The 27866-nt window shown below is 40.4% G+C and overlaps 2 protein-coding genes and 1 long non-coding RNA gene across 3 annotated transcripts; all 3 read left to right on the forward strand.

Moving 5' to 3' along the window:
* The first annotated feature begins 981 nt into the window (after positions 1-981).
* Positions 982-7496, forward strand: pycr3 (pyrroline-5-carboxylate reductase 3). The gene is given in 8 exon segments (XM_034237400.1): positions 982-1771; positions 3076-3169; positions 3257-3321; positions 4039-4218; positions 4306-4518; positions 5809-5901; positions 6039-6143; positions 6146-7496. Coding segments are annotated over 8 exon segments (1338 nt in total). The 5' UTR covers positions 982-1324; the 3' UTR covers positions 6287-7496.
* Positions 7497-8430: 934 nt separating this feature from the next.
* Positions 8431-10443, forward strand: LOC117560518. Its single transcript, XR_004571178.1, has 3 exons — positions 8431-8505; positions 10015-10024; positions 10157-10443. It is a non-coding gene; the product is annotated as an uncharacterized LOC117560518 (long non-coding RNA).
* Positions 10444-12390: 1947 nt separating this feature from the next.
* On the forward strand, positions 12391-25296 carry LOC117560512. The gene is given in 10 exon segments (XM_034237395.1): positions 12391-14173; positions 15062-15179; positions 15554-15625; positions 17891-17918; positions 17921-17946; positions 18291-18372; positions 19503-19615; positions 19728-19928; positions 20056-20250; positions 25164-25296. Coding segments are annotated over 10 exon segments (2094 nt in total). The 5' UTR covers positions 12391-12953; the 3' UTR covers positions 25203-25296.
* The last annotated feature ends 2570 nt before the right edge of the window (positions 25297-27866 follow it).

Consider the following 27866-nt stretch of genomic DNA (forward strand, 5'->3'; position numbering starts at 1 on the left):
GCATTATTTTTGATTGATTGTTTGAAAATGTATAGGCAACATTCCTGATTTGGTTTATTTTAATGTGTGTGGTGATAAAAACCATACTGTATGGTTAAAGCTATATGCATAATGTCACAAATTTCGAAAATGTATTTAACCATAATGTTTGGATGGAGACCACACGGAGGCTTGCCCAGGCATGTCTGCCCTGCTGAAGCGCTTCAACACAGCATAGATCTGCCGCAGCCTTGTTTATGAGTATGAGTTGAAAAAATGCGATAATTTGTTTAAATGATACAAAACACATTATAATATAACAGTTAGCATGTTTAAATCTAAATTGCCCGTCTGTTTAAAGCACCGGGGAGCCCATCACCCATGCACCCTGAAAAACTGCAAACATATTTAAAACTGTATTAAAACACATTTAAAACACTCAGCGACATTGTTTGCAGCAACATATACGAGTAAAAGACAAACATAATGAACTATGATTTACCTTAGTCAATGCACACGGGATTAAAGAAACAAATTAAAATATTGCTTAAACGTGTACCTGTTTGTACAATTGTGCAGGTTCTTTCTGGAGTTGTCTCCGTCACACAGCTGATTGCAATGACAGCAAATGTGTTCTTATATCCAGCCCCCGTCCGCGCTATAGGAGGAGGACACAGCCAATGGAAATAACTCGCATTTTTGGGGGACGGACATTGGGTATGTTAGAGGTGAGTCACGGCTGACATGAAATAGTAACAGGGTGCGGAATCAATCTGTTGGAAATGTATAGCTGAGGACGCTGTAGACTCCGCCCACCTTGGTGCAGCAGCACGGAGGTAGAAAACTAACTCACCGACTCACTGGGACTCAGCACTCAGGTGGTTAGTTTCGTGGATACTGCGGGTGTGTGCCGACCTGACAGACAGTTTGAAATAAACTACAGTTGGGTTTTACTAAACGTGACGGCAACAAATCTGAAACATATCAGGTGAATAATATCCTTCCACAACGTCAGCCGGTGTTATTACAGCATCGCCTGACAACGTGTTATGTCACTCCGTGTTATTTTATGGTTGTCCAGTCAACAAGTAACACGTGCATTGTTATTGCTAATAGGTGCTGGATTATTTTGTCGTTTTCCTTAGCAAGCAGGATTTTTTACATTTTGGCACGCATTTTTGCGACCTGCAGTCTTTATTCAGCTAAAATGTAAGCTAGCTACAGTACCACTCTCCCCTTGCCACACCATAAATGACACTAGCACCACATTAGCAACCTAGCCGTGTGGATAATCTACCTTTGGGCTAACTAGCCGTACAACTAGTGTGGCTACATTGTCATAACAATGGACGACCCCGGTATCAAGAAGCAGAATTGGGACGTGAAGGAGACAGAGTTATTTCTGGAAATACTGAAGGACCTGGACATGAAAAAATGCTTAGACGGGAGGAAAGTAAGGAATAATAAACTGTTTAAGGTGGCACACAGGAGGATGACAGCGGCTGGTTATCACAGAACTGTGGACCAATTAAAGTTTCGCTGGAAACTTCTCAAAAGTGCGTATTATAAGTGCAAGAGGGAACCGAACCTCCCGGCAACGACCAAAATACAAGGTTGGTGGCGGTATGAAAAGACTATGATAGCTATCATGGAGTCCAGACACCCCTTGTTAGGAGCTGGTGTCAACTCTGTCAGGAATGATGAAGTGCCAGAAGACTCGGATGGAGAAGCATCGATGCTGCACTGGCCGCAGCCCTGCCCGGACAATACCGCCCAGAACCTGGGTTTAATTGTAGGGGTGATGCCGTGGATGCGATGTAGTCTTGTCTTAAGATCGTAACCATTTGTGCCATGTGATGCATGCATTCATTACCCAACCGCTGGTGTACATGTCTCATACTCCTATAACTCAGTGTGATTCTACAGTTTTGATTTGTATCTTTATTTAAACAAGCAGTCTCATTGAGCTCAGATCTCATATTCACAAGACAACATGAGCACAAGAAACATCTTGAGTATGAGCATAAGGCAATTCATTAAAATCTACTTTCGTCAAAATCACAATACTCTTGAATAACACAGTTTTTACAAAACCTAAACAAAACATTTAAGATGTATTGCAGGACTGTTGATTTAAACTGAATGTGACATATAATAAACTGGCAACTTGGTGTAGTATGGTACAACATATACGTTTTTCTGACCAATCAATTGGTCTGTTGTACTACTTTCCCAGCTATTGTTTCATTGTTTATTTTCTAGTAAGGGTGAATAATGCCCATTGCAATCTAAAATTAACAAAAAATGGTACCAGTTTGAATCAGGGATTTTAGCATTAGAAATTATCTGCAAGTTTAAGTATCAACATTTTCTGTCGGTAGACAAATATCAATACCATGATGCCTTCTATTTGTTTACCGTATAAGCTTCTTTCAAATATTAAGACATGTGATTTACAGATAGACTTACTGCTTGCTTTCTGCTGCAGCTGCCAGCTCTGTGTTAACCCTTTAAACTCTAATCTGAGTAAGCGATGTAGTTGCAGGACAAAAAGACCCAGGACAGAGCAACTACACTGAAAGCGAAGACATTTGATGACTGTCACCCAGGAGTTTACAAGTTATCTTTCATCATTTAACCTGACGCCGAAAGTAATCCAGTTACTTGTGACGATGTGAACACAGTCAATAATTGCATTGCCTATGGTAAATGACACTAATGGTGTCTGGCATCTAACTGTAATAACGATAACTCCCAACTTCTATTTGAAATTTGGTGCACATTTCCCGCATAAGAAATAACAATCATGATCAAATAATTTACTCATGCGTGTGTATGCTTGACAAAATACCTTAAATAACATAATTTAAATGAGTTGCCTCCATTATTTTCCATAAATGAATCAATTGAATTACTAATCGTTGCAGCTTTAACTGTCTTGCACACATGGGGTCTAGCATAATCTTGATGTATATTGTGATAATGTCTGACACCATTGGTCATCATTGGAAATGTGTTATAGTTGTTTCGTGATTCACTTCCTCTGTTCTTTGGTCAATTGTTTAACTCTTTGATGTTTCCAATTGTTTTCTCTAGATCAAAATGGACCCCGAGATGGACTCGCAGCTGAAGATCGGTTTTATTGGTGCAGGGAACATGGCATTCGGCATCGCGAAGGGCATCTTGTCTGGTAAGATATGATAAAGTTGTTGAAACTGCACAGAGGTTTTTAAACAAAAAAAAAGGTGTTACACTGTCCCTTTTGTTCCCATTAAAGGAAATGCTCTTCCTGCAAACATCAAAGTTAGCGCACCATCCTCAAGAAACCTGGGACGCTTTCAGGTACGTTTTACTTTACTTCTCCTATCAGTGCTCAGTAGGATGGGATGGATTGCAGGACAGTGAGCATGATGGTAACTGTTTGTAAGATCAGTTACAGTGATTTGTTCTGTGTTGATGAGTCGGGTAGGTGTCACTGTTTTTTGAATGTGTGCACATAGTTAAACAATTGCAGGGTACAAATAAGTAACTGTCCTTAAATTTGAAACGTGTGTGGCAACAGAATATTAAGATATGAATTAAATGTTTACAAAACAGTGGTTATGTTGACCCTGCTGTTTATTAACATAAACAAATAAAATGTTAAGTTACCATTAAGAAAATCTAAATCGTTTTTCTTGATTTTTTTTGTTTTGTTTTGTCTATAAAATGTGAGAACGGTGAAAATGCCTACCATAAAACTGACTAGTGAAGCACCTACACTTTTTTTGTCAATAATTATATATAATCTGATATCAAAATTGTTTTCAGTTGCCTTTTATTTTTTTTATTACATTTACATTTATTCAACTAAAGAATATGTGTATGAATTATCATTCAGTTTGAACCCAAATTAAGAATGTAACATGCCAATGATTTAACTAAACATATGCCTCTCTCATCGTTATCTTTTCTGTGTGCTGTGTTTTATTTATACCTCTAACACAATGTGAACTGTTCATTCTTGTCACAGAGTGATTTCGTGTTTGTGTCAGTAACCTCTTTTCCTCTGTCTTTCAGGAGCTCGGTGTTTCCGTCACTCATTCCAATGAAGAGGTGGTCTCTGGGTCAGATCTGGTCTTTGTTGCGGTCAAACCTCACCTGGTAGCACCTGTTCTCACTGAGATCTCAGAACACGTCACGGAGCGACACATTATTGTGTCTGTGGCAGCGGGGGTAACACTGGCAACAGTAGAAGAGGTGAGAGCATAATGTGAAATGGTTTTTCAAATTAAAATTGTGTTGATCTAAAGATGACTAACATTATTTTTCTCTTCCGATCTCAAGCTCTTGCCAGAGAATTCAGTCGCCATCAGGCTGATGCCAAATCTGCCATGTTTGGTTCAGGAGGGAGCTCTCCTGTTTGCCAGGGGATCCCATGCGAAACAGGAAGACGGAGCTCTGCTGCGCTCTTTGCTGCACCGCTGTGGTTTGGTGGAGGAGGGACCGGAGGCCTGGATCGACATCCACACTGGACTGAGCGGGAGCGGAGTTGCTTTTGTGAGTGGGCCAGGATTTGATGCTTTGTTTAAAGTCCTTATAACTGCTGGCCTACTCTTGTAGTAGAAAAAGAAGATAAGGAGCCTTTGTTGATCCCCCTAGGGGGAAATTCAGTTTTCCACTCTGGTATATGCACACACAGTAAAAATACACATAGGTATATAGGTGCACGGATGCCTTGCTCAGGAGAACCTCTGCAGTGCCCAGGAGGTGAACTGGCACCTCTCCATCTAGCAGTCCACACTCCGTGTTGGATCCGATCAGACCATTTTATTGCGAAAGTTAAAATAGTATAGAAATCTGTAATTCTTCTAACATGTTCCTTAAATGGCCAGGTACTGATAATTGCCAGGTAGGGGTTCACACATACAAGGAATTTGCTGTGGTGTATATGGCAAATACAAACCACACAGTAAGAGGGATTCAGTTGTAAACAAAGTAGCATACATAGAGTTCTAAAATATATAATATACACAAGAAGAATAATAATAATAGATACATTTTATTATAGCGGCCTTTCAAGGGACCCAAGGCCTCTTTTACATGCTGTGAACAAACAAACAAACAAACAAACAAGTAAGGCAAATAATAAAGTAGAAATGAAATAAATAGCAGTGGGAGTGGAAGTACAGTAAGATAAGGAATATTTTACTCTGAAAATGAATTATTATCAGGTTTCATCTTTAGAGACTCGAAAGTTACCCCCGTTAAATAATCCACAATAAGTCTTGGTACGGCTTTTATTGCCACTATTGTAAAATGGTAATTATTATTGATAAAAAGAAGTCTGCATCACATTACTACAGAATATTTATGGAAGTTTTGAAATGCCCTCTTAAGCATGTGAATCCAAGAATTGAGTTGACATAAAGTTGTGCAGACTTTATATTCATCTCAGTGTTTTACTGGGACTGGTGCAGAATACAAAGTTGATTTACTGATTTACATGAGCACACATTGAAAGCTCTGCATTGAATCCTCAGTTAAAATACATATCCAGTCAGTTTAAGTAACATAAAGTACAAAATATAATTATTTACACTTTACCCCTGTATTAATAGGACTTATAAAGATGGTCCCTGTAATGAATAACCTATTGGAAGTATGTTTCAAGTCTGAGAATTGAAAAAGAAAATCCAACAAAGGTCATTAATGCAAACATTGAATGTAACACCATTGTGATATGTGACAATTAATTACTTTGCAGTAATACAAATTCATACACATTTTATTTTGATGCACTTATTTGTGCACCTTTTGATGCTGATGCATGTGACCCCCTCTCTGCAGGTCTATCTGTTTGCTGAAGCGCTGGCAGAAGGAGCTGTGAAAATGGGAATGCCAAGTGCTCTGGCCCACAGCATCGCATCTCAAACTGTTCTGGTCAGTTCTATTGCGTGTGTGCTTCTGTTTCTCTGTAGCAACATAAGCAATTTTCTAAGAAATACTGTGTTGTTTGTTCGACAGCAAAATATTTGAACCCACCATAATTATTTTGGTCTTTATTCCATCTGATGCAGGGTGCTGGGAAATTGCTACGTGAGTCCGGGAAGCATCCGGCTCAGCTCCGCTCTGAGGTCTGCACTCCGGGTGGAACAACCATCTACGGGCTTCACACCCTGGAGCCAGGGCGGGCGGTCTGAGGGAGGCGACCATGAGCGCCGGGAATCTGCCACTGAGAGAGCCAGGGAGCTCGGCCGAAAGTGAGCAGAAAGATCCAGGAAATAACGGCTGCTCTTTGCCTTTCGACTACTACTCCATTGACTAATTCAAGCCTTCCAACAACTGACTTTTTGGCTCAACTTCACCATGGAACACAAAGACAAAGGAGGGACTTGTCATCTTTTCTTGTTCATTTCTTTCCCTTTCTCATCAATTAGTGAGAATGCAGATTGCAACCAACTGACAGATTCTCCTCTCACCCCTCCCTTTCAGAGAAACTACAGTGGCCTTCAGGTAACATAACAAATGTGATGGCCCTTACGAATGCCTGAGTGTTTTTGTTGTTTCTTGGCTTTGTAAAATGGTGGTCCTGTGCATGAATGAAGACGCCATCCTAACTTAAAGGTTCCATGTCATGGCCATTTCTACTGATCATAATTCCATTGTTGAGGTCTACTAGAATAGATTTACATTGTTCAATGTTCCAACTCACATTGGTTTCTCATACAGCCATCTCTGTATAGTTGTGTATTCACTCTCTGTCCTAAACGGCTTGTTGGAGCTCCTGCCCCCCCCCTCCCTATGAGCCCACTGTGCTCTGAATGTGTGATTCTGTGTTCACAACGGCATTTGTTAGCAACCAGAAAGTGACACCAGTAATGACAAACAGATGAGAATGCTGCGTGGGGTCTGGGTGCCGTGTTTGGCGGGAGTTGCGGGGCTTGCTGCTTCCGCTCGCTGCTCGCCCTTTGAGTCTCGAGGAGCGGACAGTGTGAGCTGGATTACTGATGTCGTTTCCTGGTTGCTGCGTGGGGTCTGCGAGACACCGCGAAACTCAGCCTGAACTCAGCTCGAGCACACACACAACTCTTCGCGGTGTCTCGCTGTCTCGGGCTGAGTAATCCGCGGATCCGCTGCTGAGAAAATAGAAGGCTGAGTGAATGTGTGTGTTCCACGGGTTGGTCCATTGGACCTGGGCATGGTTACGTCACCATACTCTGGACGGAAAAAAATGGAAAAAGACAAATCTCCAATGCGGCGTTCTGGGGCAGCATAGACAGGTATTTTTCTGTGTTAGAGCTTTACTCGCTACAGGGTGTACTTTGAGGGTTTGTGACTTGCAGGACCGTTTACATGCAGAAAAAGCTACATAACACACAAGGGGATGGGTAATAGCCAGAAAAGCAGACATGGGAACCTTTAAACAAGTGCAGTTTATACTTCCTTTTTATGTCTTAGACAGAAGAAGAATTTGTTTTAATCAAAAGGAATGTTGGCTGAATCTTGAAATTGACAAGTAAATTATTTGATCATGACATTGTGTTTTTCGAGAGAATTACTACTTTTACATGCACACCAAAAATTCAATCTTGAATACATGTAAGGTGAAATCCAAACTTCATTACTCCCATAGGTTGGTAATATGTTAAATACACTTGATGCCACAGTACTTTTATGTAACTTTTTCAAATGTTAAGGCACTTTTATTGAAGGCAATGTAGAGTGAATACAGAGGGTCACACTGGTGTCAGACTAAATTCAAACTTTATTATGTAGCATCGACCTAAGAAACCATGTATATAATGGCCTAATATTTGGCCAAATTAAGCACAAAACCAAAATGTTGGATAATAAAATATTTTAGTTTGTTTTTAAAGAGTAGAGTGCTATATAAAATACTGAAAGCAGGAAATCTACATTTCATTCATTTAACATACTTACTACTAACTTGCTATTTTTCTGCAGCCCTAGTGTACAAAACAAATTCCAAAGCCATACCTTAACCATCTGCAACATTAAAACAATGAACACACTATTGCATTACTAATCATAATCTAATATATTAAAACCCTTGTGTACTTTTATTTAAGTCAGATTTTAAATGGATGACTTTTACTACTAAAAGTCTGAGTACTTCTTGCTCACTGCCTTAAGGTCATACTTGCCATTGCAAAACAAGGTTGTGGGATTTCCTTTTATACAATAACATACGTCATAAAGAGTTGGGGATTGTTGTAATAGGACAAAGGTTGAACATTGGGGTATTAGTTATTTAAACCAAATACACATTGTTCTGTCTCAGTTATGCAAATGACTCCACTCTAATAATATTAGTAAATACTAATCTGATCATGCAATGTCAACAAATTTGAGATTTGAAAATGGCCCCTCCCCCATGCTCAGATCACACAATCACCGGTGCTCCTTGTCCTTCCCTTCCCTTGTCCTCCCTCCTCCCTCCCGTTGTCACTCACCGACTGCTGGAGAAACACGCGTTTAATCCACCGGCCTGCCCCTCACACCGACAAGACAAAATACACAACAGTAAGTACGTTAACGCTGACTGACAGCTGGGGGTTTCAGTCTGGGGAATATTATCTCCAATCATTTGAGAGACATTTTGGGCAATGAATGGAGATTCAGCGGTTTACAGACAGCAGGGGCTCGGCGTGGGTTAGCCTAGGCTAGCTAGCGGCTAGCTGAACTAGCAGCTTGCTAGTGCTCAACATCCGCGGTGCTAACGCAGTGGCTGTCACGCCGGCTGGACACCGGCTTCAGAGGCTGTTGTACATTTACATTTTACTCTTAGTAAACCTCCTCATACGAAAACAATAGTCAAGTGTCGAATTGTAACGCGTAGTAATTGTGTCGCATTTAATATTAACCACCCACTGACGGGCGTTCATCGCAGCTAGGACCTACTAACAGATGAAAGATGGCTAATGTTGAGGTTAGCAGGGCGCACCTTCTGAAGACAGCTCCCTGCCTTTCATAAATTGTTTAATATGTTGCATGACAGGTTTTCATTCATGACATTAACAGTCTGACCTTAAGTGAAAGTGTTGCGTTGTTTTAGGATGTAATGTCATTTTAGAGAGGACGTGATGATGGCGTAGTCCTGTTAGTAAGCTGTGGGTTTTATCTTCAATCTTTAAAATACAATATTATTAGTTGGTATATCAGTGCTAGTATAGTTAAGCATGTGCAAATCACTGTACCTCACCCTTACTGGGGTGCTTAAATGCATCAGACACTTGGCTGAGGTTATTTGAGGTGACTTCCTCAAAAGGGGATATTCACTCATAAGCATATTGAAAGGGTAAAGCTGGCAATTTTGATTTGTTATCATTAAACTCCATGTAAAGACCACATAAAACACTGATTTGACTCTTGATGCACCCAGGGTCATTTTCTTTCATAATATTTAACATGAGCATTGCAGTTTATTTTTAATACAATCGTACCCTCATACACCTTAATGCTGCCAGAAATACTCACTAGTGATGCTTAAAATAGCCCTGTTTACGTGGTATTTGTTTAAAAAACTGCAGTGCCTAGTCTTATTCACCCTTTGTTGTTTTAATTTGATATGGTAGTATAAATGCAGAGTGTCAAGGGCGGAGTAGAGAAGTCAACATATAGAATTTCTGCTGTTAGTGCTTTAAATAAAATATTGTCCCAGTGTCCCTAGAGCGACATATAAAGGGGTGCAGCCTAGCAACCCAGCATATTAATGTAGTTGTAGTTGTAGTGTACAAGATTGACATTTGTTTAATTGAAAATATCACCACTAATGTGCTTGATTACATTTTCGATAGTGCTGCTTTAATAGAACATTTCATTTTTGATGAAATTGAGAAAATAGACGGTCCCTGGTGCCTTTCAAATGGAAAACTTTGGGATGTATCCAAGTAATTGCTCGATTTTCGTTCTTATCAACTAAAGCAGATGATAGTGCAAGTATATTCCATTTGAGTAGAGTTTCATGTCAACTTGTTTGTTAAGAAAACTCACATTTTAACACAAGCTTCTTTCCCCTCATCTTGCATTCAGAATTTGACAAGTGAGTACTCCTGATAACATTGTTGACATTTTCCCATTCGAGTTGTGGTACGTCCATAGTTTTGTCTTTGTTATGCAAGGTGGTGATTGTTACATTTCTTTTGAATGGCTTGCGATTTAACTGGATGAAAAGAACGTGTTGAGCATTTGACTTTGAGTAATAGTTTAAGCTCAACACATTTTTACCAAGGAAGGTGAGTTAAGAGCTTGAATAAGATTTTTTGTAAGCATTAAGCAGGAAATGCTTTCCCAAATGGTGCCCAAATCCATTTCAGTATGCCACTATTCATCGTAATATTACTAACCTCCACATGTTGAAACATTAAGGGAATGCATTTCCTGTGTAGAATAATGTAACTTCATAAAAACAGCATGGCTTGTGCAATGTTTGATTAGAAAATAAATGTATCTGAAAGAAAACCCAAAGCTGTTGACTGAATAAGTTTGCTTGCATGGACATCTTTTTAATTGATCATTAATGTCAGTGTTTAAACCTGTTTATATTTTTGCTCTGCACTTGTTACACACTTACTTGTTGTTGCATGCTTTCATGTTGCTGTGTCATGATTGGTCTTGTTCCAAGAAATATATACAATCGTTGTGATAAGATTGCTCTAAATTAAGTGTTGGTTAAACATGTCATATTATTTTGTTCAAGAATGTTTAAAAGCCATTTATAATTATAATAGCAGCTAGGGGGGGGGGGGGGGGTGTGGTTGGTTAAAGGTAGGGTATGTAAGTTTGAGAAACCGGCTCGAGATACACTTTTTGTTATATTCCATGGAATGCTCTTAACATCCCGATAGCAATGAATATCTTAAAGGGGACCTATCATGCAAAATGCACTCTTGTACGTCTTTTATACATGACTGTGTGTCAGGGAACTCACCAAGTGTCAGAAAATACAACCCTCTCTATTTTCCTCCATACCCAAATCTCTAAAAAAGGGGCTGTAACGGATCTGATACAGACTGATCCAGATTTGAATTATTTTCTACGTCACAAAAGGGGTGCTCCGCTTACTGGTCAATTTTCCACCTATCAGGAGAATGAGAGGTTAGGCCACGGCGGGCAATTGCCGCTCGAAAGAACTGGAGACGCTGTAGTACATATGCCAGGCCTGTAAGTGGCGCTGTAGTCTGCCACAAAAGCAGCGAAGAAGACTTCCCGCACATGGTTGCCATGGTTGTCTTTCTGTTTATTCTCCGCTGTGGCTCTTTTTCTCCCTCCCAGAGGCAAGGGTTTGCACCTCCTGCTTTAAAACAAATGAATAATGACTCTATATAATCATATGTAAGGGATAATGTGCAGCGACGCGGTCATTATGGGGAAAATAACACTGACAGGCTGATCAGGAGCCCACGCGAAGCGGAGGGATCTCGATCGGCATGAAGGTTATGCTAAAAATGACCAAGTCGCTGCACATTATCCCGCTTATTACATGGCCACATTCTCAACAAAGTAACGACATGACTCCCAATATTAATTGAAATGCTTTTATGGATTTAGAAAATGATTTTATTGATTTAAAAAATAGTTTTATGTATTAATTTAAATTGACATGCATCCGCTAAGAAAAATAGTCCGTTGTTACTGTTTGAACTAACGTAGCAACGGCAGGAACTGCTTCGATCGCGTTTTTGAGGAGCTTTTTGATTTCAGATTTGAAAATGTCGTTGCTTGCTTTAAAAGTAGCACAATTCATTATGTCAACCTTGGAAAGTATCTAGATATCCCTGCCCTAATGCCAAAGTAACTGGCAACTGAATATGTGTCGCCGTTTGATGTCTATGTCTGGACCGCTGCGTAAAAAGGAGGGTTTCTGCCCCATTACTTCTCTTCTTACTTCTATAAGAATAAAACACGGAGGACGGAGATCTCTTTTTCTCCCCCTCTTCTGACAGCCCAGCAGCTGATCTCAAAGCATGCTCCCCTCTCCTGCAGGGGGGCGTGGTCAGCTGCAGCTCACAGAATCAGCCCCCTGCAAAAACAGCGCTGGAAAGAGCAAATGGAGCGAAATGAGGCATGGCTAAAATGCAGGATCTGTTTGGTATTTTGAAAAAAAACTATATTTATATACTTTATATAGGTATGGCCCTACAATATATTGTTCAAATATAGCATGATATGCCCCCTTTAAGTGCTTTGACAAAAAAATCCATAACAAATGTCATCTGTGGAAGCCGTGGCGCTGTAAAAAGCACGACCAATCATTTTAGCCGGCCCGGCTAAAATAACTGGATGGCCTACCTGCCTGTCAGCCTTCCATCTGTGCACAAACTTATCTCGTGCCCTCATTGGTCATGTTCGTGTGTGTTGGAGGAGGGGCTCTGTAAGGAAGTGGCAGATTTGTTCCCGTTGTGTATTTTCAAATTATAGCGCACTCGAGCTGGTTTCTCCAAAATTACCTACCCCACCTTTAAGTATTGTGTTGCAGGAGAAACTGCAACTCAGATTTGATTTTTTTGTATTTTAAGGACTCAGTTGGACAATCTCAATCTGGCATTCAGACTTAAAAGCATTCAGTCCTGAAAAAGCACGGGCCCCAGTGTTAATTGCCCCTTACTTATATTCTTGAGTTTAAACCATGTAAACTCAGCTGAACGCTCTCCAAGCTTTGGTACGACTTAGTCAGCATCTCCTGTGCATGAGTTTTGACAATACTAACAATTCACCAACATGTAACTCCATTCACTAAACCTTTTTAGTTCATCTGCATGGATTTCTTCTCAATTTCCTGCATGCTTCCTGTGTTTCTCTGGGTCTGATTTCTAGACTCTGTCTCAAACGTACAGCTCTTTGACTGTTGCATTTGGACGACTGAATCTAAAAGATCAATCCCTTTGTGTCTCCAAACCTTCCTGCGTCTATCTTACTAACCCAAAGCCTGTACCTGTTATTCTCTTTTTTTCCGCTGCCACGGATCAAAGATGTCTAAGAAGATTCCCTTGTGCTCTGCACTTGATCAGTCAGAGATAGATAAGAAAGCCAGCCACTGTCAGGTGGACCGGTCCGCACCTGCAGCCTCGCCGTGTATGAACAAGGCTGAATCAGGTCAAAGAAACGGAGATAGGGCATCATCGTCCCCAGAGAGCGGCAGCCTAAACGGAGATGGAAAGCGCAGTGGGAAAAGCCGTCGGCGCAAGAAGCGTTCATCCAATCCTGAGAGTCAGCCTGAGGGGACGGTTGACAGTAAGACCAAAAAAGAAGAGAAGCCAGACAAACGGACAAGCCAGCCAGCATCTGACCCCCGCGCTGGGCTGATGGGCCTGCAGTCGGAGTGTGCTAATGTGTGGTTTGAACGGAGCATGTACGAGCAAGCCGAGAGCCTCTACCAGTGCTGGTTGGCGAGCTCTTCCAACGGGGCCACCAAGTTAAAGCGTTCCTCCCCAGCCCCCGGCAAACACTCAAACTCTCAGTCGTCTGTGGATCCATCTTCCTTAGGACCGGTGTGCCAGCATGGCAACCAGGCAGAAAGCCAATATGCTGAAGAATCAGTGCAGCGACCAATTCCAAACTCTCTGGTCCTCACATCCCCACCTAACCCCTCCATCACCCCTCAAACACCGGATGAAGGATATCAGTCTCTAGCCCCGACACCTGCAACCCCGGTCATCCAGCAAGCAGCCGTCACCCCAACCAATCGTCAGTCGATCAACGGACTGCCCCGCATTCCAGTGGAGCTGCTCAGAGACGTGTGGCTGGAGAAACCTCTGTACGACCGCGCAGAAGCAACTTTCTACCAGAACCTGTATGGCAACAACTCCTCCAAACGCTCCACCTGCGCCTCCACTTCCAGAAGTAGCGACCACCCTCAAAGCCTTGTAGAAGAGGAGGAGGAAGAAGCTGAGGAAGAGGCAGTGGAGGAAAAACGTGTGGTCCCGCAGGGGAAAGCGGAAATCTTCCACGCTTTGCTGCCTATTCAGGAGGAAGAGGAGCCAGCTGAGGTCCAAGAGAAGATTGAAGCATCAGAGACCGGGGTCTGCTGCTTCCTTCACCCAGACACCGAGCGGGTGTGGTTGGACAAGTGGCGGTATGATGCTGCAGAGAGCCGTTTCCATGGCTACACTGGGAGTGATGCTGTGGTGGTGAAGAAGGGTCGGCGGACAGAAGCAGCATCAGCGGCCTCCACCGCCCCACTGAGGGACAAGTATGACCAACCCGGGAGAATGGAGTCGCTCCAGATGTTTCCGTTTTACCTTTCATGTTTTTTATTTTATATAATCATGAGTTTTTCTCTTTTTTTTTTTTTGGAATGTGTGCCCATTTTCTTTTTTAATTTTTTTTAATTTGTGTTGGTTCATGCCTTTTTTTTAATTCCTTGTCTGTTTGAGATTTGACTGTGTGACTGATGTTCGTATGAACCATTGTTGCCAACTTTACTTCATTTATAGTAGATTTTTGTGGTGATGTAGTTAAAAGAATACATATAATAAGCCATTTTAAAGAGGCCATGTTATGCTGTTTGGGGTTCTCCCTTTGCTGTAGTGTTTTATATAGTTCTTCTTGTGCATGCAAAGGCTCTGCAAATAATAAAATCCCAAATTTGACTTCAGATGAAGGCCTGAAATGCATTGATTGTAGTCCTTTGTTTAGTGACATCACTACATAACACTTGTGCTTCTATTGGCTAGCTCTCCAACGCATTGTACGTGATAGGCTAAGGTGCGGGACATCTCTAAGTGTTTGACCAATCACAACAGAGCCAGCCAGCTAACCAATCAGAGCAGACTGGGCTCTGGTTTCAGACAGAGGGTGAAAAGAGGTGCTGCAGCACAGGCAGTATGAGAAAATTAAGACCTTTTTGAACATTAAAGCATGGAGACATGTCACAGCAGAGGATCAAAATACAAATAAGAAACCTGAAAAAGAGCATAATAGGGCCCCTTTAAGATAAAATGTTTGTTTCCCTGCTAAGAAATCATTGTGATCATATATAACCTATTGGTTATTTCTAATAATTATAAAATAAATGTCTTTGACCTTCTCTGTTATCTTCATTCATCCCTCTCTTGTCCCTCTCTACTCTCTTCTGTAGCACCATGAGTTCCGTGGACTTTCTGGCCCAGGAGAAGATCTGGTTTGACAAACCTCGCTATGACGATGCAGAGAGACGCTTCTACGAGCGCACAGACGGCTCCTCACAAACCGCAGAGGTATGCTCATCAGAGGTACGCTCAACAGAGGTACGCTCAACAGAGGTATGCAAGTCTCGTCACTCTGAGTTTATATCCTGATTTTAGACCATTTGACTTCAAGACGATATTATTTGTGTTCATTTTTTGTGAAAATCTTACACCAGTGACATTACATGACATAAGTAACAAGAAGATTTATGTTGAATTTGACAGTTTTTTTTTTACAAAGTCTGACTTGCTATTTAAATTTCAAATATGCACATCAAAGCAAGGTTATAGAATTAAGTAGTCAATGTGCTAAATTGAAATGATGGAACTACTGAGACGCATTGCACCTTTTAATATTTAGTACTTGAAAGTTATTGACTTTTTTTTTTCTTTTTCCTTTTAAGGATGTCGGATCCAACACCATTCTGCAGGACATCGCTAGGGCCCGGGAGAACATCCAGAAATCTCTAGCAGGAGTAAGTACACATTCTGTGCGGTGTTCTGCCTCTTATCACACATTATCACCCTTTACTCAGGTACCTCATGTACTATTGACTGAGCAAACAACGTGCCATGTCCTGTCACATGGCTTTAGAATGTCCAGGGAAAAGACACATGGGACGAAACTGAATTTCATGAATAGTGATAACTACAGTGATAAATAATAAGTAATTCTGCACAATCTTGCAGTGGCAAAAGTTGCAGGACGTTGTCGCATCTTTTCTCCTAAGGGTTCCCCTGCTTTACTTCTTTTATTTTTCTTTGTTTGTAAAGGACACATTTGGGAATTATACAATACCAATAAACTCATTTTTGGTCACATTTGAATCCTTTGTCAAGCCAAACTTTTATTTTAAGGACCTAGACCAGGGGTGCCCAACCTTTTTTTAAACCGAGAGCTACTTTTAAAAGTTGCCTGTCTGCCGAGATCTACCAGTCCAAATAGAGAGACGTAGCCATTACTGACAGCCTACTACCAGGTAAATACACACTTCTACTTGTATAAAACTGACCTTTGTACGATTAATACTTCATAAAATACTGCAGATCCTTTATCTTACCTCTTTCTAATCTACACACATACAAGTATTTTACTGAAGTTACACAACAGTGTTGTTGATACAGAGTTGGTGTTTATTCACACGTCACTACAGTGGGTAATGTTTTCAAGAAACATTGAACAGTGCTGCCACATATGACACAGGAACAAAGAAAAGACTCTGAACCCTTTCTTTGCCATTATATAAAAATAGTGTTGCTACAAAAGTATAAATTAGGACTACTAATAAGACAACTCAGATCTGAAGCTACACAGGAATCTGCTGCCAAAGTGCAATAAAAAGACAAAATTAATAGAATCAAACCCTTTTTTTGTTGCATTTTAGTAGATTATAAAAATAAATGCCTTTAAAATAGGATGCAAGCAACACTAGTTTCTTAACCTGAATTGATAATAAACTATAATCAATTTAAGTTTGCATTCTTATACCATTTTGTACAATAATTATAATGAATAAGTTCAAACAAACTAAAACTTACAGCTGATTAATAACGGTATCTAAATTGAGTTTTTATTATATCAAAAACCTGTTGAAATGCTACTGTTATTTTTACTGTCCCCCAAAAGCGCGTCGGCAGCCTCCAGGAAAGCTTCTTTCACAACTTCGCCGTCTTTGAAAGACTTCATGTGTTTCGCAAGAACGTGACTGACACGATGCTATGATGCTCTGGTAGCAGCCTTGCTCTTGTTGTTGGGCCTGGTGAAAATGGACTGCTGTGCATTTAGCTGTCCTTTCAGGCCCCTCCCCTTTTGGGAGCGTAGGGCAGAATTAGGAGGGAATTCCGTCTCGTAGCGTGTGTGCACTGTTTTGAAATGCCGCTCCTAAATTACCCTTCTTCGATAAAGCCACGCTCGCATTGCAGATGGAGTTTGAATTGGAATAGATACAAAAATAATCATCCTCCCACTCGGATTGAAAATGATATATTTTTGGCTTTTTTGCTTCTGACATAATTGCGGTCTTGTGTGTGTGCGGACTGTCACTCCTGTTGACACGGACAACGTTAGCGAATTAGTGCACTGCCCACTAGCCACGCCCCGACACATGGGGTCATGCCGGCCAATCACAAAGCTTTGATGCGTTCAAGTGCATTATTCTGGCACAGGAAGATTATGTTACAGGACATTAACGATAAAACTGAATATTGTTGTTCTATTTTTAGACACATCTCGCGATCGACTGGTTGGGCACCCCTGACCTAGACTTTTCAATGCTGGTGATAATACAAGCATGTTTGTTGTTGATGGTTTAAATCAGGCTTTTGTATATTGAACATGTATTTTTGAACAACTTGTTAGATAGATTTGATAGATTAGACTTCTTTCATTAATATTTAATTGTTGCTGAAATGTTAGAGGAATAATTTGCCCAGCTGCAATATCTAATAAAAGTAAATGCTTGGTGGTCAGCTGATGCCAGACAAATGTTACTCTACAGAAATGGGGGTAGATGTTATCTTTTAATAATCTTTTATCTTGTCCTGGTCTTCTTTCATGATCTTCATTAAGTATTCAGCACCCAATCTTCAACATCTAGTGATTTGTGCCTTAATCTTCCTTAACCTCCCAGCTCTCTTTGTTGCTCTTTTGCTTCCGGTTTGAAACTCTCTGACACGATCCTCCTACATGCTTCCCTCAGTTTCCTCCCTTTTTTCATGCTTTAATCCCCTGCCTCCCCCAGCTGAAGACCACACTGTGTAACAGAGGGCAACCTCCCTGAGCCAACAGTCCCAGCTTGTAAGTGCCTCCGAGCTGCGTGTGTCTCTGGAATCTTCTGCCAATCAGTGGACCCTGCTTGAGTTTGAGTGTGTTAGACCTTTAGTCGGCTTTTAGATATTATATTTGTGTGTGGAGTGCTGCAGACCCCTGTCCAAATAGCTGCCTGTCACTCATATTTCTGTCACGCTCTTTCTATGCATTTCCTGCCGTGATGGACACTTGCTGTGTGTGTGTTCACATATGGGGTCTGCCTGATTGATTATGGTGTGATTAAAGGAATAATATTCTGGTTTAGTTATTAAATGTTTCTCTGTGTACAAACTGTGTCCATTATTTCCTGTCTTTGTGTCTTGGCTCTGCAGAGCGTCAGCGGTGCAGGTGATACAGGAGAGATCATCTGTCGCATCAAGGGCCTGGAGCTGGAGAACCATAGCTTACACCAAGGTGGGTTTAACCTTGATTAAATATGAATCCATTTTGTTTTCTTAAGAGAAAAATACATTAGGTTTTTTTAACATTTGAATTTAATGACATACTTGTTAAAATTACCTATTTTAAGACATTTCTTTTCAATTTAAATACTATATTACAAACCATTTGTATCACAGACAAAGAAAACGTTTTGTGGTACAATGACCTTTCTGACATTGTACATCATTAATTAATTGAATCTTTGGCATACTATAATGACATTTTGATTTTGGCTGCCTTTTATTTTTGATCGCATACTATAATGTAACCATTTTTATTTATTTGTTATAACATACCATACTCTACATGTTTTGATTGTATCATTATTTGACTTCTTACTGACTTATTTATGAAATTATTCTGACCCCTTTATGACATTTATGACATAGTATTTTTATAATTTTATTTTAACATATTACTATTGTTAACTTATGAACTGCAAGACTTTTATCACTCTATTGTATTACTTTTTTTTCTACATATGTTATGACTTTTTCTTTGCCACTGGGACAAAAACAGGAAACACAACAGTCTACAGCACATTTTTAAAATACAAAATAATAAATTTGGGGTCTGCCCTCTGATTGGCTGCCTTTCTGCCTCCTGCATGTGGCACACCAAGCCCAGGTGTGTCCAATGTCGCTAATTGCAGCCAGCCCTTAGACAGAATACCACCCTAATACTACACTATTAAATACAAAACTTAAAATAACACTATAGTAGTATGTCTCAAAATATTTCTCTGTTATCCAATGAAGAAGCTTGTTTGGAATACATTGTTTATGATTTTCTCTTTTTATTCCTGTCCCTTTTTTTACACACAACACTACCAAGGTGTTTTTTGAGTCAATAGACTGACACTTGACGTATTCCACTGTCAGCAGCTAAATACCTCTAACTGTGCAATACAGCATTCATATATTTTATTAATGTATTGTTTTATAATAGTTTCTGAGTATTTATTGTTGCTATATATTTTACAATGTTTCTACTTTAACTCTGTGTGTATATATATTTGTATTTCTTTCTCAAATTGAGCAACTCTCGTGAAACAAAATTTCCCCCTGAAATAAAGTATTCTGATTTTATTCCTGTTTCTCTAGTGGTGGACGATTTGAGGGCTGCACTTTCCAAACTGGAGTGTCGGGTAGCAGTTCTTGAGAAGTCTCCTGCAGCAGGGACCCCTGCCGCTGCTCCCTCAGTACCATACACAAACGTGAGTTCTTACAGATTGTTCTCATCAAAGGAGTCATCTTGTGTTCTAGTTTTATCCAACCTCCGGTCGATTACTCTTTGTGTAAGCGTGTCATTATTTTCACTCTGCTCAGGGCACCACCGTCCAGCAGCAGAAAAGCGCCCCAGTTAAAGTCGAGGAGGATGATGATGACGACATGGACCTGTTTGGTAGTGATGAGGACGATGAAGAGGCAGAGAAACTCAAAGAGGAGAGGTTGAAAGCATACACAGCGAAGAAATCCCAGAAGCCCGTCCTCATCGCCAAGTCTTCCATCTTATTGGACGTCAAACCTGTAAGTCTGCTTCAGACCAGGTTCCCCAAAAATCCTAAAACACTATACCACATACAGGGAGTTAGAAAAACGTAGAACTTTTTTATAAATACTAATAGGTGATTATCCCTTTCTGTTTTTATTTTAGTGGGACGATGAAACTGACATGGTGAAGCTGGAGGAGTGTGTGCGCTCGGTGCAGGCTGAAGGCCTGTTATGGGGCTCGTCCAAACTGGTTGCCGTGGGTTACGGTATCAAAAAGCTCCAGATTGCATGTGTGGTTGAGGACGACAAGGTGGGAACAGACCTGCTGGAGGAAGAAATCACCAAGTTCGAAGACTATGTAAGTACAGCATGCCGTGACTTCTCAGCTTGATATTTAAAATCAGAACTGCAAAATGTGAACATCCTTTTAAATCAAATTTCCTGACAGGTAAACTTATCTCAGCTCAACACATTTTCACCACATGATGGCAGCAGTTTGCTATGGAATGCCATTTAAACCAAAAATAAAATAAATACATATATATATATATATAAATATAAATATGCCTATGAAATAAATTCTGAAATAAATAAATGAGGCAATAAATATGTATACATGTACATTTATTTATTTCATGGGACTTTTATTTCATAATGACACATTTATTTATTTCAAGAGACTTTTATTTCATAATGACACATTTATTTATTTATTTATTTCAAGAGACTTTTATTTCATAATGACACATTTATTTATTTCAAGAGGCTTGTATTTCATAATGACACATTTATTTATTTCAAGAGGCTTGTATTTCATAATGACACATTTATTTATTTCAGGGGACTTGTATTTCATAATGATACATTTCCATTCCTTATGTGCAAATGAATGGGCCATGGTTTGCTCACAGATCCAGACCAAAGCAACAGCACCACAACACTGACTCAATAGCTCTTGTTTCACACTCCAGTACTCTTAAGTGGTTTGCAAACTGCCAATAAACCAAACCGGTTCCGTTTCAAGAACCGTTCTTGTGCTTTTCTGGGGCAATGCGCACTCAAAAATGAATAGCTGCTGATTTGACCAAGCGAACGCGAGAGACGGCTGAGTTGACCGCAGTTATGCAACAAGCACCCGAAGCTAAACTGACTATCTTGACTACTTGTTGCTATCCTATTGTAGCATAAGCCATTATCTACAGGCACATTTTACCTTTTCATTATGATTCTACTCAGTGGCGGCTCCAGAGTATTTTTGTTGGATAATCTATGGTAGGGCTAACCCATACAGTGGTGGGGCTCAAGTCAGTATTTGCAATGTAATTACATACACCGTACACGCTCCCCTTGACAGTGAAACGCCACGTATGAGGTTTAGATTATTTCCCTGTCTCAATCCAAATTGAACTTTATGAAATAAAAAGGCACATTTGTCTTGTAGTAAATAAAAAGGGCGACCTGCAGCCAATCCTGCAATTTCCCCACAGGTGAAAGAGTTGACATACTGAAAACCCAACCCCTGCAGGGGGGTCTGGTTGGATTTTTTGAAATACTAACATAAAATACACATTCTGGTACTCTCTTGAGAAGAGAAATAAATAAATCTATTACTACGCGACATATTAAAAAAAAAAATGAATGCCATTTTAGTTCTTTGTTACTTTGTTCTGAAAGCTGAACCTGCTGCTCCTCACAGAGAGAGAAGAGGCTGTGTGAATTACTTTACATTGTGGATAAGGGTGGATAGCCCCCATTGTTCTGTGTGTCAAAATGAAAGATAGCCCACACACCTATCAATCATCAAACCGTGGGGTCTTATTTCATTACGTGTTGATTTCTAACAACACGTAATGTTGTATCGATGTATAGAGATTTACTACAGCAAAAGTATTCTCGGTCTGGACTTCCTGCAACAACACCACGCCGTTATCGTGATTCTGATTGACCAGAAGACATTATCAAAGATGTTCTATTGAGAAGACGATCACTACGTGACAATAGTTTTCAAAACCGTTTCTAGTCTTCGGTATTTCCAGACAAGTGGCTACTGAAATCAATCTTACTAACTGCTGTCCGTGCAATTTACTCCGCGAGTTGGCGAACTTTATTTTGCTTACTTTAACATAATTTTTCATGGTGTGGCTAAGCCATTTCTTGGTATGGCTGTAGCCTGCCCCAGCCCTACCCTGGCGCCGCCACTGTTTCTACTTGTGATAGTCGGACATGACAACCTGTGCAGCCCATGTATTGATTCCATATGATAGCTGCTATAATACAAAACAAAACTTCTGCCTGCTCTCCACAATGATCAATAACAGCGAACGGATGGTAAAAGTAAGGTACAAATAAACAGAATCACACGAAGCCTGACTTTATAAAGTGTGTTATTTTTAAATGTAAGTGTAAGTGTGTGGTTGCGTTCTTGTCACTTTGCTCAGCGCTAATGCTTGTTACAACTTTTATTTTCCGTGCTCGCCATAAACTGTTATTATGGCTCAGATTAATCTCGCCCCCTTCCGACGTGAGCGTGGTTCTTGGTTCTTGCCGGGCAGCCAAATGGGGTCAGCTAAGAACTGGTTTTCGGTGTTTAGAGCCGGCTCCGCTGCGGCCGAAACAGGAAGAACCAGAGCTAAATCAGGCTAGCCCGGAACTGGCTCTGGAACCGGTTTGGTTTATTGGCGGTTTGCAAACCACTTAAGAGTACTGGAGTGTGAAACGAGAGCTATTAGGCGCGTTCACACCGCAGTACTTTTCCCACTTTAGTTCCGATATAGTTCCGAAATGTTGCGTTCCACCAAAAAGAGCCGGAACTAAAATTAGTTCATGAGAACCTTTCACCCCCTTTTCCGTCCCTGCTAGAGAGCAGGGACTTTCGTGGGAGTAAAAGGTTCCTATGTCTGATTGGCTGGGTGGATTGCAAACCACGCCCCGTAAAACTCTCAAAAAGTGTTGTGAAGCCGCCATTTTATTATCCTCGCATTAGCATTAGCCCAGCGCAGAAACGCAGAGAGACTAACTTATGGCAACACAAAATAAAACATGGGAGCGGTGGAGATGAGGAGGTGTCGGCGTTCTGGCTGGGAGTCCCAGCAGCTTCTACTGAAGCCAGTCCCCAACTCCGGGGACTTCCGGCCGGGGACTTTGGGCGGCAGTATACCCAAAGCAGAAGAAGAAGAAGTGACGTCAGCGGCTTCATTTGCCTAATCCTCCCCCAGGGACTTATTCCGGTCAGCGCGCTGATTCCGGTGTGAACGCTTTCTGTACTTAGTTCATGAAAACTAAAGAGTTCTCATGAACTAAGTTCTGATGAACCTTTGTGGGAAAAGTACTGCGGTGTGAATGCGCCTAATGAGTCAGTGTTGTGGTGCTGTTGCTTTGGTCTGGATCTGTGAGCTAACTACGCCCTGTTCATTTGCATATAAGGAATGGAAATGTGTCATCATGAAATACAAGTCCCCTGAAATAAATAAATGTGTCATTATGAAATAAGTCTCTTGAAATAAATAAATGTGTCATTATGAAATAAAAGTCCCATGAAATAAATAAATGTGTATTTAAATGTACATGTATACATATTTATTGCCTTATTTATTTTATAGGCATATTTATATATGTATTTATTTATTTAATTTTGGCTTAAATGGCATTCCATAGTTTGCAGACTCACTGATTATTATCGACACCTAGTTAAAACTAATGTAGGAAAAAATCCTGCCTTGATGGAGGTTATGATTTCCAGTTATTTTTAGAGGTTAACAGTTTGTGGAACATGGCTAAGTTTCCTAGTTAGAAGCTGTCATTTGTGACACTTTAAAATGGTGTTACACTTGATCATACATGAAAACGTTTATAACTTTTCTACCAGATGTTAAAGTTCTTAGCATTGTTTTCAGTCTTTCTTGTGTTTTTCTCCGCTTAAACGCAAGCTCAAAATATTTAGTTATATTCTTATTATGCAGATGATATAGTCTTCTTCTTGCCTTCTCCACTCCATGTCAATACAGAGTTAAAACTGAAAACCACATTTATTTGAATGCCTCCATTTTATTTTTAAATGCCATTTTTTTTTAATGTCCCTGCTCCACAATTGACGTACAATTGTGCATGTCACAGGGTTCCCGCGGGGTCTTAAAAAGTCTTAAATTAGATTTGATCTGAATTTAAGGCCTTAAAAAGGTCTTAAATATGACCAAAAAAATAAGAAAGGTCTTAAATATGATTTAGAAGGTCTTAAAAATTATCGGTAACCAGTACGGTAATAGCCTTTCAGTTCCCCCCAACAATTTGTATTGAATTAAATCAACATGGAACCAGTAATCACTAACTTTGTTCCCCCGGCCCCTTATCGGAGAACACCCAGCTAGTAACCTAGCAACCAAGCTTCAGCTAGCGGCAGTCAGAAACTCATGTATCTTCGAATCTACTTACAAATTAATATGAGTCAGTTCAACCGTATTTGGTTGGAAAACATCTAATTTAGTGCTTGGTTGAAACCAGTGGAGGGGAACGTGTTTTAAGCCCGCCGCACCTTTTGCAAAAGAAATTAGCGTTTGTTTTGCTAATGTAGCGTTAGCTAGTGGAGCGTTAGCTAGTGCAGCAGCTCCCGCAACAACACCGGGGGACCTCCGGGCGACGTTTGGGTCTACGTCAACCCTAAAAGTGGAGGTGCTGTAGACGCTAAATACCGTAGCTAAACACCAATTATACAACAGCAACGATGAAATAGTGTAGCCAAGGCAACAGAGCTCTGAATATAGCTCTTGTCACTCTCTCACACACACACACACACACACACACACACACACACACACACACACACACACACACACACACACACACACACTAGGGCTGCTCGATTATGGCAATAATCACGATTATGTTGGTCAATAATTAATATCATGATTATTAAATACGATTATTCATTGACTTTGAAAACATCCATTTATTGAACTTTAAAACAAATAATAATTTGAACAGTATCTTTTTAACTGTTGATTACCCTGAACGTATAATTCAACTGAAAAACCAATACAAAAATTAATTATTTATTGCCGTGAAATAGGTCTTAAAATCTATTCAAAGTGGTCTTAAAAAGGTCTTACATTTGAGTTGGCGAAACCTGCAGGAACCCTGGTATCAGCACATTGTTAGTTTTCTGGGATCAGCATGAAGCATCATCAGAAGCTGAGAAGATTAGATTTACTTCAGTGACTTGACAAAACACGCCATCTTCTGTAAACTAATCTAAGTTTCTCCTTTTCTCTATTTCAGATCCAGAGTGTCGACGTAGCAGCTTTCAACAAGATCTGATTCCAGTATGTCCCTTTCTGTCTTTCGTCACGCCTTGTTTCTCTGATGATGTGTCAACGGTTAATAATAATAAAAACAAACTCTTGCACTTAAACTATTGTTCTTGTTCTTGATTAAAAAAAAAGTTTGTATTTCATTAAATGTTACTCAGATTGTAGACAGTCCTACTCGCCCTAGTATTAAGTCCCCCAGTAAATCCTCCTTAATTGATCTAATTTTAACTAATGTTCCCCATAAATATTCATCTGTGGGAGTATTTGCAAATGATGTGAGTGACCACTGTGTTGTAGCCACAATTAGGGACACTAAGGTCCAAAAGGGTAAACCTCGCATTATTATAAAGAGAGACACAAAACATTTTGTGGAGCAGGGTTTTGTACATGATCTGGTTTTGATTGGGGAAAAATTGATCTGTGTGATGTTGAAACTGCATGGTCTTATTTTTATCTTGGTTTTATGGAAATTATTGATAGACATGCACCCCTGCGTACATTTAGAGTGAAGGGACGAGACAATCCTTGGTTTTCTGCTGAATTGTCTCCTTCATGAGAGAAACAAGGCCTGGGCAAAGGCTAGGCAATCAGGCTCAGTGGTAGAATGGCTGCGTTTTAGGCAGCTAAGAAATAGCTTTACATCTAAAATCAAAGTAAGTATTATCTGTCAGTTACCACAAAGAACCTGAATAATCCTAGAACATTTTGGAAAGCCATACAATCGATATCCACCGGTGAAATCCGTAATGAGCTACCTCCTTGCCTTACCACAGCATCTGGCACTATATCGGACAGGGCCACTATGTTAAATTGTTTTAATGAGCATTTTGTGTCCTGTGGCTCTCTGTTTGATTCTGTGACTAACTCTGCTTCTGTGAACACCACAGTCTGTCACTCTGAACAATAGGCGCATTCACACTGCGGTACTTTTCCCACAAAGGTTCATGTGAACTTAGTTCATGTGAACTCTTTTATCGCGTTCACACCAAAAGAGCCGGTACTAAAATGAGTTCATGTGAACCTTTTTACCCCCTCGAAAGTCCCTGCTCGAGAGCAGGGACTTTCGAGCGGCTCTTTTGTGAGAAAAGAGCTATATTTCTGATTGGCTAGAAGGATTGCAAACCACGCCCCGTAAAACTCCCAAAAAGTTTTGTGAAGCCGCCATTTTATTATCCTCGCATTAGCATTATTAGCATTAGCATTACCCCAGCGCAGAAACGCAGAGAGACTAACTTATGGCAACACAAAATAAAACATGGGAGCGGTGGAGATGAGGAGGTGTCGGCGTTCTGGCGATTTACTCGGAAGGCTTCAGTAGAAGCTGCTGGGAGTCCCAGCAGCTTCTACTGAAGCCAGTCCCCAACTCCGGGGACTTCCGGCCGGGGACTTTGGGCGGCAGTATACGCCGTGAAGTGGTTTGCGGCCTGCCAGTAAACCCAAAGCAGAAGAAGAACAAGTGACGTCAGCGGCTTCATTTGCCTAAAAAAAACACTAAGAAAATTCCAAAAGTATGGAAGTCAGCTTATGTCCTGCCTTTACTAAAAGGAGGGGAGGCCACCTTATTAAAGAATTATAGGCCCATCTCTAAATTGTCAGTTCTGGCGAAGGTGCTCGAATGTCTAGTGAGTGAACAGGTAAAGGAGTTTTTATGTAAAAATGACGTCCTATGTAAACATCAGTCAGGTTTCAGAAAGCATCATAGCACCATCACTGCGACAATGAAAGTGGTGAATGATATTGCGGTTATCTTAGACCAGGGGTGGGCCGTATACGGCCCGCGAGACAATTTGGTACGGCCCTCGAGGTAATTTATAAACACACGCAAAAAAGAAAAAAAAATTAAAAATCTAGACCGCAAAAAAATTAAACAAGCGAGTACCTGTTTTTCCTGGCCACGGTTAGGGTCCATGAACACAACACGAACCTAACGTGTCATCACGTGGATATATGTCTCGTCTGACAGGGGTGCAGTTCTGACGGAGAGCACCAGAACGTGGCTCGGCACTTCAGATAAGGAGCCGTACACATGCCGCAGTTTCTGCGTGGCTGTGTCTTTAGTTGAAAGCCCAGTGGCGATCTGTGCATCTGTCATACTGATCATACAGTCAATAGCTTTGTTGTTATTAGCATCTGGTTAGCTAGCTATGCTAACGAATATAATAATCTTTTTCTACAACCAGTGAGGTAAAGGCACATCTTTATATGATCATTATAGTTGTAAAAAAACAAGAGAATAAAGTACAGGTATAAAATACTATATGACAGTAAAAAAAAGTTGTTATTAATAAACAAGAATACAGTTTGAAAGGAGAGTGATTTGTAAAATATCCATAAAGAAAAAGTAAATATGCTTACAGTTTCATATGGGTGTTGAGAGATGTATCCATAGATCTCTTAATGTTGCTCTCAAAGTGCACCAGATTGATGCTTTTAACTTCAACATTTAAAAAAAAATCTTCCCGGGGGAGCATGCCCTCCATATCTTTCTGTTTTGGTGGTCATGCCACAACCGTGCACGTGCATGCATACGTGAATCATGGTAAAATATCTGGATTAAGAGGTTGCTTTTTCTTTGCACAGCATGAAAGAAAGAAGAAATAAATGGGTTGTGATTTTAGTATTTTTAAGCAGAGGTCAATCATTTGTACGGCCCTCGGAGGATGTTGAAAAC

Source organism: Gymnodraco acuticeps, unplaced genomic scaffold, assembly GCF_902827175.1.
Source record: "Gymnodraco acuticeps unplaced genomic scaffold, fGymAcu1.1, whole genome shotgun sequence".
NCBI classification, from domain to species: Eukaryota; Metazoa; Chordata; class Actinopteri; order Perciformes; family Bathydraconidae; genus Gymnodraco; species Gymnodraco acuticeps.